The following is a 17,302-nucleotide window of genomic DNA, read 5'->3' on the forward strand; positions in this document are numbered from 1 at the left end:
GCCAGGGTGTAAAACGGAAACGCGCGGTCCGGACAAGCTCTTACTGTTACCTGTCCTGGACAAACTACCATGTAAACTTCCTGAATCTTGTTCTCCATTCAGACACTCATGAACTAGCAAACAAGCCACGCCGTGTAAAATCGTTTAAAAACAGTTTATTTACAAAAATACACATGACGATTCCGATTCACAAGTCCGTTGTTCACATAGCGATATATCCTTTTGCCAGTCTGTACTCCAGACTTAAACCTATTATTATCTCGTCACATCTTGTTAAAGTACTCTTGATTGGCATTCAGTCTCCTATGCTCGATTTGTCGGATTTCAGTATAGAGAATTGTATGATTGTCCAAAGTTTATCTGCATGACACTATTAAGGTCAGCATTCCTGCAGAAGAACATCCTTAGTCGTACCATAATGACTAAAAGGTTTATTCCTCTGGATAACCTTACAATATACACATGAGTAACACATAGTGGCAAATAAATCCTGAAAGTGGTACACACTGTCTAATCAATGTTGGATGGTATTTGATGGTGATGTTAAGGGTGTTCCATTGTATTGTGTCCTCTTGTTGGTAAGGCAATAATCTGGCTTAGTCCTCCATCTCGTTTGTTCATTGTCTCACTGAGGAGTTTCTGTTTACCATAAATATCAGGAAATTAATATTATTATTTGCATACGACTTACTTAGAAACTATAGCTTTAATATTTGGAGATGGTTGCCATAAGAGATTTATCAAAGAGGAAAGAACAGAAAATAGATGTTTCATCATGAAGCAGCAACTGGATTCAGCAATAACGTCTAATCAGGATTCCTGTATCTAAGAAAGATGCCTATAGTATAATCCATTTTAAGCCTTCATCATGTATTTATGAATGGCTTAAATGTCGCTCGTACAGGCAAATGCCCACTGTTACTCATATTACGCATGCCCATAGATCCAAGCAAGTATTCATATTCACCACCAAGACAATTGATGATGATGGTGATGATGGGTTCTTATAAAGAGGTATCCGCCTCAATTGGACGCTCATGGTGCTTGCTCAAAAATAGGAAATATCTCATAAATTTCAATGTCTTCATGGTCTTCAAACAGTGCTTAGGATCATCATTCAGTTCAAGTACTGTCCTAGTAACGCTACAATTGAGTTGTTCTTGGGATAATGTTGGAGTGGAGAACATAAATGTCTTCAGGTAAATTGGAAAAGGTTATTCCACAGCTTTGGCCGAGAGATGTAGAAGGCTCTGTCGCCCCAGGATGTGTGGCTGAGAGATTTCCTCAGCAATGCTTGATCTGCTGATCTGAGACTGCTTGTTGGTCTATGCTGAGATAAGAGCTCCGATATGTCGGGTGGAGATTTATCGTTAAGCGCTTTACATGTAAATACAATGACCCAAAGTTTATAAGCTAAGTGGTGTGCTACAAGGACCAAATATTCGAAGCTAATGGGCTTCTATTTGTATGGGTGTGACATCTTTTGCTGATGACTTGGCAATCCAGGAGCTTGCTAGAGTGGACTATACTCAAAAGAAACGCAGAGTCTCTACAAAGTCAAGAAGAGAGCAAGACTTGGATGGAAATAATGAAGCATTCAAGCAGTGGGATCCATGTAGAATGGACTCATCATTGTACAATATGAGTTGGGTAACTGCTCGTGACAAATGTCAATATCAACCAAGCAAGAAGTTTAGGGAAGGTCATCATGGTTAATACACATAATCTACATGGAATTTTCGAGGAAAGTATAATGAATGTGTTTCCTTGAATTTTTATAACATGTCGGATGCTTATTTGCATAATATGTAAATTACACTCTAGATTACTAATGTATTTGCCATTCTTAGTGATCACATCATGTTGATCTAGACTGAAATGTTCTCATAACTGTTTTTGTGAGAAAAATCAAATTTTCTGGATTTTTTTTCCACACAAAGATGCTCATATATATATGCAAATGAGGCAGATTTATTTACGTTTTTTTATTTAGAAAATAAATAAATTTTTAAAAGTGATCATGGCCTTCAGTTCAATTTGTATTGTTTTCTGCACTTGATTTCCAATATTTGGATTATTTTCCTCATTTGTAATATATTATGGCTAGTTTGCAAAATTTTGTGATTTTCCTACATGCTTGTATATTCAAGGACTTTTAATATGGTGTTTAGGAAACCTTCCAATAAGGTATTGTCATATTCCAATTTCAATAGATAATCTACTTGCAATTTTTGAGGGATCTATCACCAGTGTGTTTTCTTGAATAATATGCAAATTTCATAAATTTCCACTGCTTGGATTTCTTGGGACTTTTAGTATGTTGTTTAGGGGACCTTCCTTGAAAGCATTGCAGTGGAATATCTCGTGTTGCAATTAGTGGTGGGTCAAACCCTATATGGACTGGATTATTTTCTGCTTTGGTCCCAAACTCAAATGTTTCCGTTTCTTAGTGTAAAGTTTATGAGTTTGCCTGTAGACAATAGACTTGTTTTCTTCATATCTAGATTTAACCTGACTTTTCAACTTTCTGCTTTTGTAATTAATGGCCTGAGATCCTCGTCATTGCAAGTAAAGTTGTGTCATTTGCGTACCGCATATTGTTGGCAGTTTTACCCTACTGTCTTGCCTATATTTGATTTATCAAGCAGAGCTTATTTTATGACATACTCGCCATATATTGAAGATGGATAGAATACACTTCTGTCTCATGGCACTCTTTCTGTTGAAGCAATTTGTGCTTCCCAAACAAAATAAAATCGAGTATTTTCCTAATTGTCACCACAAAATTGTGACTCAGCCCGCCCGCGAAATTATTTTTCCCACCGAGTTCTGGACCACCATATGAATATTCATGACTTGCGTCTTCGGATTGAGAGTACGCATGCGCGTGGACTTCGCCTCGACCAGTGCCGGTCGATCGTAAGTATTCACGTTCAGTTGCTCAGATTGAATTAGTATCGTCAAATTACCAGTACCCTTACATAGGCCTTACAGGCTTAGATCTATATATATATATCCAATTCTTAAACACTTATCAACCTAGCTGCCATTAATGGCAAGACATGTGCTAGGCTAGGGCTCGCTTAGGCTAGCGCATTAACTTTACCTCAAATCTGGACCTGTCTAATGCCTAGTACTAATCAGTGTTGTAGTGCCTTGATTCTCGGCCTTGGCCTTAAGGCGCCTTAATGCCTAGAGAGAGAGGGGGGGGGGGAGATCTAAGCCTATAAGGCCTATGTAACTATGTACGGGTACCGGTAATTTGACGATGCTAATTCATTCTGAGCAACGTGAATGCTTACGACCGGCACTAGTCGAGGCGCATGCGTACTCTTAATCCGAAGACGCAAGTCATGAATATTCATATGTTGGTCCAGAACTCGGTGGGAAAAATAATTTCGCAGCCCGCCCCCCCCCAAAAAAAAAAAATTGGGCTTTTCCCAAAAAAAAATTTCAGCGCGTATGCTTACTAAGTGAAGTTTGGTCTTAATTCCAGTGTATTTATATTTTCTTTAGAACACTAAAATATACATCTCAACCGTTAGAAAGCAAGATAAGTCGTATTACATGGCCTTAAAGCCTATATGAACTATTCTTTAGAGTTATTGAATGACAAAAATCTGTATATTACAAGATAAGATTATGTTACGATTATATTTTATATTCTGTCTATAAATCACTTAATCGATGTATTATATAACCATCTTTCAACAGTTTCGAATGATCGTGTGAGCTGGATGGTTGTAAACGCGATAAGTGTAGCTCTACAACTAGTAGGAGTAATCGCCCTGATCTATTACCTAAGGCGCTTGTTTTGTTTAAAACGAGGTAAAGTTTTCGCTAATTTTGTCATCATATATTTTTCTGCTATTTTTATCATTTCTTACAAAAAAATTACTGTTTATTATGATAAATACAGTATTCATTATCATTATTCACAATCAACCATCGCACATCCTTAATATGAACATGTCACTTGATTATTTCATCTTTCTTTCAACCAAATATTACCAATTGAATCATTGGATTATTCTGAAAAAGAACAAGATCTACATGTAGGTCCATCCAATTGGCCTTTAAAACGAGTATCACGTTCCAACTATAAAAATTGTTTCTCACAACTATTCCCGGGTTTTCAACCAGAGATATTTTTACTCCATACTAGGTTTTATTTCCACATTTCCTATCGAATATCCATAAAAAATATTGTGCCCAGGAATCACTGAAATTGATTGAATTAATTTCTAATGATCGACGATGACCTGTAGCGTACATGATTATCGTCGACATTTATTCGAGCAATGTAAGAGGGTAGATGTCAATCGGTCAGGAGAATTCCTTCTGTCCTTTATTCATTGATATTACATAAAAACATGGAAAGTGCAAGAATGTAGTCTTTATGTATTCCAGCTCCAAAAGGTCAAGAGAGCACAGAGTTCAACACTTCTTTCTCTCGCGTGTGCGTGTTCTTTCTTACGTGTTGGGATGGCCCCCATATACTGTTAATTGCGTCATGGAATACTTTTCCTGTGGCTTTAATGTCGTGTCTGCGACAGCATACGACGAGATCTAACCATTCTTTATATTGATGTTTTATTTTCCTTCAGAATATAAAGATACCAAAAGAAGCAAGAAGGATGGGGTATTCATGGCAGTCGAATGTAAAGGTAACGATGAACCTGACCAAGATACCAAAAGATGGAAGACGGATGGGATATTAACGACAGTCGGGTATAATGGTGGCAGTGAACCTGACAGAGACAGGAAGGAGAGCAATTGGTGGTGTTCGTGTGGGAACTGTCCTGTGATGCAGACTGATGAAGAAAGCCTCTGTTGCCGTGAACTCACGAGATGTAGGGAAATCCAGACCAATGGATGTATCGTCGATTCTAAAGAATTCAAAGATGTTTGCCTTAATAAATCGCTTATGAATACGTTTCTCACTTTCAGGAGTAAAGACCATAAAATTCTAGGGAATACGGAGAACCAGTAAGCTTTTGATTGTCATTATTTCAGTTAAAATTTTCTAGTGATAAGGAAAAGAAAATAACATGAATCAAAATTATGAAGAAAAGAAGGAAAATATAGTAACATGAGAAAAGATACTAATGACAATAAAGTAATAAAAACCCACAAAAGACATGACGTATGGCCACACACAACCTACGACTGGCCCACGTTCTGATTTTTGGAACAAATCACACTTTCCTCATTTTAAAAAAAAGGTGAATTAATATTTTGTTTTTATTTGAGGTTCAACTTAGCTGACAGAATATTCATATAACATTTTTGGATGATTGAAGGTTACATTACATTCACATCGTAGCCTATTGTACGATTGCTATGACGGCATTACGACTAGATATCAAGTTCGCTTTTATATCAAGGATGGTAGCATAGTCAGAGATTTGAACATCTAGGCATGGAGCTATAGCTCCATGATCTAGGTAGTATTAAAATAACAGTAAGATATTCCATGTCTCAATATTAGCATCATACTACTTTTTTTTTCTTCCAAAATTGGGTCGCAGACCAATCGTAAGGTGTGCGATGGCATTTAGTTGCGTAACAATGCAATTCCTCCATTAACATGACAAGGTGATGTCTAAAACCTTACAATGTATTCTTGTGGATGTTTCTGAACACAAAAGTCTTTTAGGCTTTATTTTAGCAGCTCTGAATAATGCTTTAGTCCCGAGTCGATCTGCCCAATATTGACCTCTCCTCACTAGACTCTGGCATACCTCTTGTGGGTATTTGCATTGCTGCATTCGGTAATTTTTACCCAGGTAAATTTCCATATCGGTGTTCTTATGGTTCTTTCCTTTTGAAATGGCCATTTCAGATCCTATCGGTTTGCAGCTTACAGGCTTTGGTCAGATTACGTACACGGATCCATGGGTAAAGGAGTTCGAAGGCCTCTTCCAGCGTGCGTGGTGACACGAGTGCGCCAAGAGTTCCCCGAGGAGACAGGTGTCTACGTTGGCTTCGAATATGGGAATCGTGGGGAGAAGGTAATAGACATGTCTCAACTGTTACAATATAAAATGTTCCGGAAGATGGTGGCACCCAACATTACAGTTGTACACATTAGTGTGTTAAAATGATGAGCGATACATGTAAATGTAAAAATCTGTTTTAGTGTCTTGTGCTTATATATTTTAAGGATAATTCCACCCCAACAAATAAAATGAGAAAATTCTTACAATCACAGCACTAAAAAATTTCGTCAAAATCGAATGTAACATAAGATCTTATGTAATGTTAAGTTTCGCAAAGTTTCACAAAACAGTTATATGCACAGCCGGATCCTGTTCGGTATGGAAATGAGGAGATTGGTGATGTAACCAACTCTTCTCACAGGTGAAAAGAAAGTTTTATTCCTTCTGAACATGTAAAGTTAACATTGTTTAAACATGTTATGGTTTATTTGTATTGGATTATATTGTCAAATCTGCAAGAAGTTAAATATTGAATAATTCAACAATGAAAAAGAAAATAAGAGGGGGTGAGTGAAATCGACTTTCTAATTTGCATATCACTAAGTGAGTGTGCATAAAACTGATTTGTAAAAAATAAGCAAAACTTTGAAATATCATAGCGTTCTTATTTAGCATCAGATTTCGATAAAATGTTCAGTGTTATCCTTACTTTTTCTCTGTTATTTCAAATCAACATTTTTTTATGGCGGATGAGCACACGGTAGTCTTGCAAATTACTAAATTAGCAAATGCGTTACATATTCAAGGTTTTCAATATCGATATTGCACCAACTACAAAATTATTAATACTTTAACATTGTTTGTGGGAACTAAACCTACCATGGTAGTAATATAAAGGAAATAAAATTATTAAATGCTCCCAAAACATAACGGAAAAAAAAATCAGAACACGTCAAAACCCGTGAACAATTGAAACTCAAAAACATAGCTGTTACCCTTTCAGTTCATCTATCTTGACGAAAAAAATACTAATTATATCATGAAGGCATAATCTGATCAGCGTAATGTTCTCGGGCAACGTTCATTGTATATGTACAATTAGGTGGTGAAAAAAATAGTGGCTTAGGTGACCTCGCTCTGTATAAGCCAGTTCGTAGTTCATATCTGCGCATGATCAAAATATTCTACGCATGATCAGAGGAAGGTCATTTGTACTAAAGTGACATGGTGGTTTAAAATCTAATGAGATAAGCACCAACTTTGATGTCTTGATTATTCATATATTATTTTGAATAGTGATATTCATTTACATCCACAAAAACTACAATGCGTCCACGAACGACTGGTATTTCACTGTTTGCCAAGTACATTGTGCAACATGCTATGATATGCATTCAAAGTAGGAATTCAACAAATACCTTCATAAGTGTTCATTGTTGTTCTATTCTAGTCACCTGGTCTATTCAATTTCTTCATCCTGCTATGTAAGGCAATCTTACGTAATATCTTGCTTTGAAATCTGCCTATCATAATGAAAGAAATGAAAGGTCATTTGACCAAAATTGTCCATAAGTAGCTACAAACTGGTCTATTGTCTTGTCCGATTACATTGATTTTGCTATTCACGTAATGTGGTGTCAGGGGCGGATGCGGGATTTTACAAAGGGGGGGGGGGGGTGGCTCATTTTCCGGCTGAAAATTTGACGAGCCAAAACAAAAAAAAAAGGTTATTTCGTCCGTGGAAAATATTACAAGCAAATAATATATATTTTTTTTAAAGGGGCCTAACTTTCAAAATGGGGTCACACTTGAGTAAAAACGGTGTTTTCCATTACAAATTTTAATTATGGCTCTCAAAAGAGGGAGCACGGGTCGGCTGTGCCCCCTGGATCCGCCAGTGTGTGGTAGGTATTTATCATATCATGCAATACTATTATACTTGTATCTGCTCATAGGAACCAATGTGCCGCTTACCCGAACAATGCAATGAAGAACATCCAGGAGACAGCAGCCTTAATGCAGACACTGGAACCGAATGACACTTTATTCAACATGTGGGTATTAGGACAGGACTAGCGCAAGTAAAACTTGCTGTTGTGTTACCGCATTCCTGCATGGCTAGGATAAGAGGCTCTTCTTGCGTTGACTGTGTATTTTCAGTCAACATTATCATGATTATCTATTATCTATTATTATTATTATTGAGGGCGCAACGGCAATCTCGGAAATAGTTTTTTCACCGCGGCAAATTTTGCTTAAAATTCCGGATTTGGCCGCGTCCACCATCACTGTAAATGTAATCATCGTTTTGGTGAGTGATTCAGTATTTCTAGCAGTCGTTGATATTAAAATATTATCAGCCGTTGTTGGAGGACCCGATATCATATTATTTTGCATTTCTCATCCGAATACTGTAACGTAAATAACGTGCGTCCAAGGCGTTGAATCGGGGACCTTCCCCACTAGCCGATCGTCTACAATCCGCTGGCTTTTCAGCCGCTATCAACGTTGGCGCCACCCACTGACCACGTGATCACCAATCGTAAGCCAATGGGTTCCCACGGTATAATGCATCTCTGCTTTTGGCTACTCATTGTTCACCTCGCCCATTCAGAAGCTTTCACCCGCTTCATCATTCCGCAGTACGTGAGAAATGAATGGCAGCAAAAGAACAATGAATTGAAAGAACGGATAACGCCCATTCACGAGGACTTAAGCCATCGTATCCTGACCCCAAAGGAGGCCGCCGATTCTTTCAGTCGTACCGTCTTCGATTACTTCGCTTTGCAATCTGACTTCGTTCAAGAAAACAACTCCCAAGAATATGTCGAGCATGAACCAAAAACCATCGCCGATGCGCGGAAAAGAAAAAACTTTCTTCGCCGAAAAGCATTCAGCAAAGAAGGCACGGACGAGGACAGGACAAACTTCCGATCGGCCGTTAAAGCAGTATCTTTTTTGAAAAAGCGATCTGACAAGAGGAAAGCCGAAAAGACCGCAGCTTACCAAGAAAAAAGATACAGAAATGACTTTTGGAACTTTTCGAAACAAGTGTGTAACGGAGACTTTAACAAAACTACGCCCACCATTTCCTTCTCGAAAGAAATCACGGATGAGTACTACCCACGAAAATATTCTCAAACAGAGCATATTGACTTTAATAGATGTATTTGGTTTCCCTACATTGATCTTAATGAATCAAACCATGATTTCGATTTGACCCCGGTTACTCCTAAGCAAGTGAAATTGGTATTAAATGCCAAGAAGGCATTTTCTGCTCCCGGGCCAGACGGCCTTATGTATGGTTTGTAAAAAAATAATCCGTGTGTTCATCATTTTTTGGCCACCCTATTTTCTCAACTTCTTCTCAAACACACGACCCCCCTGAGAGTTGGTCCCGTTGCCAAGTAGGCTCATACACAAGGGCGGGGATACCAATATACCAGAAAATTTCAGAATGATCTCGTTAACTTCTTGTGTAAGTAAAGTTTTCCATCAATTACTAGCAAATCGTTTAGTTGACTACTTGACTACAAATAATTACATTGACCATAACGTTCAGAAGGCATTTATTAATGGTATCAATGGTTGTGTGGAACACAATCAAGTCTTACATGAAATAATGTCACATAGTAAAGCTAGGAAACGCACTGTTCATGTCACGTTCTTTGACTTAGCTGATGCTTTTGGTAGTGTATCTCACGAGCTAATTTCCCATTTTCTACGTCGATTTCATGTGCCTAATAATCTGTCAGTGTACATTCGTAATCTATATGGTAGATTACAAGGTAATGTAAAAGGCAATAAATGGTCATCTGAAACATTTATGTTAAAAAAAGGTGTGTTCCAAGGAGATCCCCTTTCACCTATCATCTTCTTGTCATGTTTTAACCCCCTCATTGAATACCTCGGTCAAATGAAAGATAGTCTGCGATATGACCTGAATGGTACCAGGATCATAACAACCCCGTACGCCGACGATTTTAATTTAATAACCAATAATAAAGTACAACATCAAAAGATAATTGATCAGTTACATTCATACACATCGTCGATGGGACTTAAATTAAAACCTGCCAAATGTTGCAGTCTGTCAATTTGTGGAGGTACCCCGAAAGAAATCAAGTTCTCAATCGGCACAGAAAGTATTCGTTCAATCAGAGAAAAGTCGCACAAATTTTTGGGATCAAATATTTGTTTCAATGGCAAACCAGCTGAAGTATATTATTTTTTCCATAAGGAAATTGCTGACAGAATCCAAAGAGTAGACGAATTATCCGCACGTCCTGAGTTTAAAGTTGCCATTTACTCACGATACGTACTCAATTCTATCCGCTTTTTGCTCACAGTCCATACATTACAAAAAACCCATTTAGATAAACTCGACGTGCTAACCGATAAATACCTGAAAAATTGGTTAGGTATCCCTTCTCGAGGTGCCAACATTGCTATGGTCCACTTACCTCAAGGTCTCAATATCCAGAGACCATCCGACATTTACCGCCAATCCCAATCTACCGCTTTTAGCAGATCGGGAGTTAAAGCAGATTCAGTAGTTAATCAAGCGATTGACTCTGCTATTGAAAGAGAGTCACAATGGTCACGTAAACAATCAACTGTCGTACAATATAACGAAACCCATCGTAGAGTTGAAAATGCTATCAATGTTGAGACTAGTCCATGGCATACTGTGAAGAGAACCGTTAAGAAGATAATAGAGGAAGACACGGTTAAATATTGGTCTGATAGAGTGGAGCCACTCTTGGTCCAGTGAAAATTTGCCTCCTTGTTATTACTGCAAAATGAAAACCTAACTTGGAAATCTATTATGTTTAATCTCCCAAAACGAGTTCTAAGTTTTGTTGTTAATGCATGTATTGACTCTTTGCCCTCTTATACAAACTTGCATACCTGGGGTAAACGCCTAAATGATAAATGTATATTCTGCCCTGGTACCACAGGCACCCTCCATCATATACTCTCAAACTGCCCAGTCTTCCTTGAGAGATATGAGTGGCGTCATAATAACATTTTTCATGCACAAAACATTTCTTGAAAATCTGACTAACGGGAATATTTATACTGATCTAGAAGGGCATTCAATCGCCGGGGGCACCATACCACCCCACATACTCACAACCACTTTGCGCCCAGATTTAGTAATTTTACGGGAGGATCAGAAAGAGATAATTATCACCGAATTAACAATCCCATTTGAAACCAACATCGATGATGCACACCAAAGAAAAGGCACAAAGTATGAGTCAATCGTTAGGGATATCAAAGAAAAGGGGTACATGGTGTCATTCTACGCCGTAGAAATCGGGGCAAGGGGCCTAGTAGACCGGAATAATAAACACCGCCTTAAAAAACTCCTCAGAACAACAAGCTCGAAAGTCCGACCAACCGATTTTTTCCATACCCTTTCTAAACTCGCCATACTCTCCTCTTTTTCGTTATTCTACGCAAGAAAAGAGCGAACCTGGGGGGTGGTACGTCACTTGGACCCGTAACTATCCCCAAGGGCCCAAGATTATTTGCTTAACTATGTTTTCTGTGTAAGGCAAATGTACTTTACTAATATTACTTTCATAAATTTGTGATGTCAGTAGCTAATTAAATTAATTTGAATACACAAAAACTTATAATGATCACATCCGTATATATAATGATAATAATAAAGACGATACTGTAGTGGAAATTGGGTACAAAACACCTTTCGTAAGGTTGTCTGTACATTTTAGGTTGTATGCAGTAGTTGATTAATTCCATTTTCATATCCAGCTCTGATTTAGAAGACTGATTGAGTGTTTTTTTTTTCCAACGTGATATCAACGACAGCTTTAACTAATTTTTTTTCCTGCATTTATGTTACTCTAAATAATTCTCTATATTGGTATATATACGTATTACTTGTCTTGTAATCCATGTACTGACCTGCCATTTGTTCGGAATGGAAACGATGGACCTGGTCTCTTTATGTATATATTGTATATCAGTGTCGTTGAACTTGAATAAAGTCATGATGAAACAACATTCTTTTTTTCTTTAAGAAATGGTTTGTGTCTGAAATGTCTCCTTTTTCTTAGTTTCCCTCTCACCCTACCATATCAAAATATATCATACAATGATATAATCTATAAATACGCACCCAAGGTATCCATTTAGGCGATATATACCACATAATTCATATGGTATAATACTTTCTGTACACTTATGAGTATGATTGTGCAGAACAAGTGCATATTTATATATACATTTTAAAACACAAGCTTAAGCTTAGTTATGTATATAATGTATATGACAGATATCGATGTACTTTTCGAAGTATACTGTAATATTTTTTTCAATATCCTGCTCGGAGAATGAATATTTTGTTCTTAATTTTATTTTGTTTTTTTTTAATTTACAGAACTTTGCATATTACTATAGCAGACTTTTAATGATATAAATTAAACTTTGTTATTTCGTTTACCCTTTTTTCGTTCGTTACACCCCCGTGATATTAGAATTACACAATGAAGGAGAAATGGCAGCATGATGGAATACTCCTAATTAATTTTTTCGGAGGAAAATTTTTCCAAGCCCCCGCCCCCCCCAAAAAAAAAAAGGTTTTCAACGACAAATTAAGAATATTTCGTTTTCAATTTCAAAAGAGGCATTTTTACATTTTTAATTTTGCTTCTCAAAGGGGGGGGGGGCACGTGCCCCCCCCCCTGGATCCGCGCCTGCATCCCCGGGTGATACCCAAGTAAGCAGGGATAATCTGGACACGGTGTTATCGGAGTGTGGCTGGGTGAGATACACAAACACACACCGTGTTCAGATCATCTCCCGCTTTGCCGGGACATCCGGGGGTGGGGGGGGGGGGGGGTGGCCGTACGTTTGATCCAGCCCTTTGAAATTTTATAATAATTTCCTGTAGCTTCCTTGTGATTAGGTTGATCATTAGAAATGCCAAGGACATGTGTAATAAACTTGGAAGTTTGTTTAATCCCATCTCATTGTCATTGTCCTTTCTTTGCCATTTTGTGACTTTGAATTCTGAAACCAATTAATGTGACGGGCTACAGCCTTTATGTAATTGAAAACATATCTTAATCACTGGTATGTGATTAGTACATATTATTATAGTTTGTGTATATTGTTATATCGCACTAAGTGCAGTGCCCTTTTGGAGTTTGATTCGTTTATTTTAGAACCCATTTTAGAAATTGTTTCTATTCATCAGAGTTGCTTTTGTGAATTAAAATTTCTGCAAGTTTGGAATTATTATTGGAAAATTAAATTTGTATTGCTGGCACTTACTGAAATCATTTTTCTTGTTCATGTTCAATTTATATGCTTGTTGTCTTAAACACACCGTTTTAAATTGAATAAATTCATTCTAAAGCTTTATTATATTTAAATTCATTTTTATTTCACGCTTTCATAAAAGTACAAAAAGATGTATATACAGCTCTAATGGTAAAATAGGGCTAAATTATGTAACATCACACATGGTACATAAAAAAACACACTGACAAATGTAAGGAATGTGACAAGGGCCAAAGGCCTACCAAAGGTAAGTCCCTGACGGTTCCAAAGAAATGAGCAAGGTAACAAGAGGAAAACTAAACACAAAAATAAAACAAAAAACAAAACGTCTTCAAGAAACAAATCATGAGTTTATAAGAATATGTTTATATAGTCAACGTTTGAAGGAGTTGAGAAAAGGAAAGGATTTCAAATCATTGGGTGATGTATTCCAGAATGTGGGTCCAGCATATATGACTGCAGTTCGTTAGAAACTATATTTTAAACTTGGAAAATATATTTAAAAAATCATTCTGGCTGGTAATATAGCTATACAAACACACACACACATATATATACATATATATATATATATATATATATATAAATGTGTAAAGTTATACATGTACAACAGCTTTGGCAACTCTTTTATTTAAATATTGTTCTCTTCATCCATTTCTTTACAATATATATATATATATATATATATATATATATATATATATATCACAAATAAATCATTTTAAAAAGGGGGACGAACATTGTGAATAAATAAGTACATAAGAGTTGCACTTTCATGTGTTTGTAGTAATGATAGAGAGCAAATGAAGTTTATTGAAAAGTGATTGTGTCCTTGATTTCGTTTCTATGACTATACCTTTGATAAATATCAAAATAATGTGATAAATATGTTATTGTTTAGGTTAAATTACCATGCAACATGTTTTGCCAACGTTCAGTTTTGATTAATTGGTAAGGAATCACTCAATTATGTACTAAAATTAAATAATTTAAATTATTACAATACAAACACAAATTCGTATCATGTACCCACAAGTATACTCTAAAATATTACTAACATAATGTTAATCATTTATGAATATCAAATTAAGTATTGGACCAAAGACATAACTTTGCAGCAATTTAATTCATTTCCATTCATTTTGGCAAATAATACAATGAAAAAATGCCACAATTCCATCAAACTTTCGAAAGTAAATATTTGTAAAATATATCCTACTCTAAATAAGTTGTTACGATGGATAAATTTCGATGATCCATGCCTCATTGACACATCCACAATCTAAACAAAAATCGACCCCTGCGTTGCAGAGCCCGATTGAAGAGTGCTTACTGATCTACTTTTCATTCAGCAGTGCGCTCAGAGGTATCTGATAAGCGACTGCGCCGTCGCATCATGAGACCTGAGATGATCTGTGACGCAATTGATGGAATAGAGCACTATGCGCTGTGACGTCAGCATCTCCATTGCATGTATTCGATTCAAATTCTTTTTCCTGTCTTATTTTCTTTACAAATGCCACTCCAGCCGTATCCTATATATTCCTTTATATCTCCATCCTTAACGAAATTAATACCTTCTTTATCAGTAAACTATATCATGTACATGAAAAATCACATGCGAACTTGATTCAGCAAGAACAAATCAAATTTCATGATATTCAAAGCAATTTTTACTTCTGGTTATACACCATTTAATTGATGACGGATTTTGCATTCGAAAAAAACAGAACCTAAAGAACTGTTCTCAGTCAAAATAATTTAATCCAATAATGATGCCATATTGAAATGCACATCAAATGTTATCACAATACGAAAAAAAAACACACACACACACACACACCAAAAAAAAAAGAATGCATGACAAAGGTTTATATTGCTGGCTTGGATGTCTGTTTCAATAAAACAATTGCATTTAACGGAATAGCCAGAACGCAGGTCTGTGTTATAGGTTATCTTCTTAAAAGAAAATTTCATGAACTGGTATTATGATGATCGATATAGTTGGTGGGAGGGGCAATAAATAATACCTTTTGATGAATTAACATGTATCCAGAAATTGAATCTTAACTCTTAATTAGTCTTTTAAAAAGCAAGAATCATAATGGCCTCGTTAGCGCAGTAGGCAGCGCGTCAGTCTCATAATTGGCTTCGGTTTGCATATATTGGTAAGAGAAATTAGAAATGGACACATTGCCAGTTCTGTTAGAGATGTGCTGAATTTCGTTAGAAATAATTCGTTGTTATAAATCGTCCACTGAAACATATTCCTATATTGGTGTAAATTTATCAAAACACATTTGCATTCTGCAAAAAGATATGTTTGGTGTAGTGGCCAACGTCGACTACTTGTACACCACTTTCACCTTCACTTACCACACTAATTATACATGTGCATTCATCGGCCTTTGATTACCATATGGCCTTTCCTTCCCGATGTGCAAGAATTAAAGGAAATTCTCCCTGTAATGAACATTAGCGCTTGCATACAATATGATGGCGGAGTTCGCCCATAGAATGAATGTCATCGCCTCCGTCGTCACGTTGTTAGCTTCATCACCATGCACTAGCGTACCTACGGGGGGGGGGCAGAGGGGGCAGTCTGCCCCCCTGACGAGCCACAACCCATGCAAAGAACGTATCCCTGCCCCCCTGACGAGCTTGAAAGACCTTTTTTGCCCCCCCCCTGACGAACTTGAAGACCTTTATTGGCCCCCCTAACGAGCTTGAAGACCTTTTTTTTTTTTTTTTTTGCTTGTCAAATTTTTTTCTGGTACGAAATCTTTCATTTGTGATTGAAGACCTTTTTTTTTTGTTTTTTTTTTTGCTTGTCAATTTTTTTGGCGGACGGTTTTACCCCCCCCCCCTGTGAAAATTCCTAGGTACGCCACTGTCACCATGTATGAGGACATATCATTCGTTGATGTAGTAGTGGAGCCAGCATAACATGAAGACTAGGAGGAGGAGTGTAAGAAGTTTAGCGGCCTTTTGATGACCCCCGCCAGGTGTTGGCGTACGATGGACGCGCATTACGGATAATCCTTACTTTTTCTCTTGATCATCCTTGTTATCCCGTCTGGAGACGACGTTAGATTTCGGATCCTCACCTCTGCGCCATTTAAACTGTATTATGGTTTCCCTCCGCTTCTTTATTTTAATAAACACTTTCAAGTTTAATACAAACAGAGTCAGGACGGGCAACACAAACTCAATGATGAACATAAGAATAACCAGAGCCTTTTCACGACGGTATTCCAAATTACAAGTTTGACGTTTAAGGTACTTGTGGTCCGTCCACGCGGAATAGATGAAAGCAAGACCGGTATGTACGAGACTGCAGAAGAACCAGACAACGATGAAGATGAGGACGATACGTTTCCGGGACTGATGAATCTGGTATTTCATTGCATTCCTCACCATGAGGTACCGGTCCACGCTGATGGTGATGACGGTAATAACGGATATGTCGGTTGCGATGTAACCTATGGCCCATACGATGATACAGAAATTCCTTCCAAATAACCACTTATCCGTGATGTACTGGGGGGTGTAAATAATCATAGTGATGCCAACGAGGAGATCGGCGATGGCTAGATTAAGAATGAACGTGTTAGTCCTCCTCTTTCGTATTCTCTCATCACGTTTGTACGCCGCCAAAACAAGCGCATTTCCAAAAACAGTTATAACTGTTGAAGGAATAAACAAGCACACCAAGACGGTCCGAAGAGCAGACGACAATGCTATGTTTGTTTCAGGTCCATGCGTGGACGATCCCGCCAAAGTAGATGTTTCAGCATCCATCGCTGTATATCTTCCACACGGCAACTTAAACAATACAGAATACTGATTGACAGTAAAGATGCTAACTATATCTCCTTTCAAAATGTTCTGATTGAAGCAGGGAATCAATTCCCTGATGCCACAGGATCGAATCACTCAGTAAAGTTACGGCCTGAAATGGAAGAGAATATTTAAATTGGCACAACCTAGCTATACGGCCCGAATTTTAAAGATGTGAGTCTCAATAAAATATTCATGAACTG

At 37.3% G+C, this 17,302-nt stretch overlaps 2 protein-coding genes across 2 annotated transcripts; one reads left to right on the forward strand and one right to left on the reverse strand.

Annotated features, from left to right (window-relative positions):
• The first annotated feature begins 3,715 nt into the window (after positions 1-3,715).
• On the forward strand, positions 3,716-13,251 carry LOC135154852 (P2X purinoceptor 7-like). Its single transcript, XM_064103056.1, has 4 exons — positions 3,716-3,828; positions 4,608-4,989; positions 5,846-6,014; positions 7,898-13,251. Exons 1-4 carry the CDS (start codon positions 3,738-3,740, stop codon positions 7,979-7,981), a joined length of 726 nt encoding a protein of 241 aa, XP_063959126.1. The 5' UTR covers positions 3,716-3,737; the 3' UTR covers positions 7,982-13,251.
• Positions 13,252-16,301: 3,050 nt separating this feature from the next.
• LOC129267451 (histamine H3 receptor-like) lies at positions 16,302-17,060 on the reverse strand. The gene has a single exon (XM_054905161.2). It carries the CDS (start codon positions 17,058-17,060, stop codon positions 16,302-16,304), a length of 759 nt encoding a protein of 252 aa, XP_054761136.2.
• Positions 17,061-17,302: the final 242 nt, after the last annotated feature.

The sequence above is a fragment of the Lytechinus pictus genome, chromosome 8 (genome assembly GCF_037042905.1).
Source record: "Lytechinus pictus isolate F3 Inbred chromosome 8, Lp3.0, whole genome shotgun sequence".
NCBI classification, from domain to species: domain Eukaryota; kingdom Metazoa; phylum Echinodermata; class Echinoidea; order Temnopleuroida; family Toxopneustidae; genus Lytechinus; species Lytechinus pictus.

Bases quoted from the DNA above. Each gene is read 5' to 3' on its own strand.
- LOC129267451 (XM_054905161.2), bottom strand. From the start codon at position 17,060: ATGGATGCTGAAACATCTACTTTGGCGGGATCGTCCACGCATGGACCT.
- LOC135154852 (XM_064103056.1), top strand. From the start codon at position 3,738: ATGGTTGTAAACGCGATAAGTGTAGCTCTACAACTAGTAGGAGTAATC. The intron at 3,829-4,607 runs GTAAAGTTTTCG...ATTTTCCTTCAG, and splicing joins CTTGTTTTGTTTAAAACGAG to AATATAAAGATACCAAAAGA. The intron at 4,990-5,845 runs GTAAGCTTTTGA...TGGCCATTTCAG, and splicing joins CTAGGGAATACGGAGAACCA to ATCCTATCGGTTTGCAGCTT.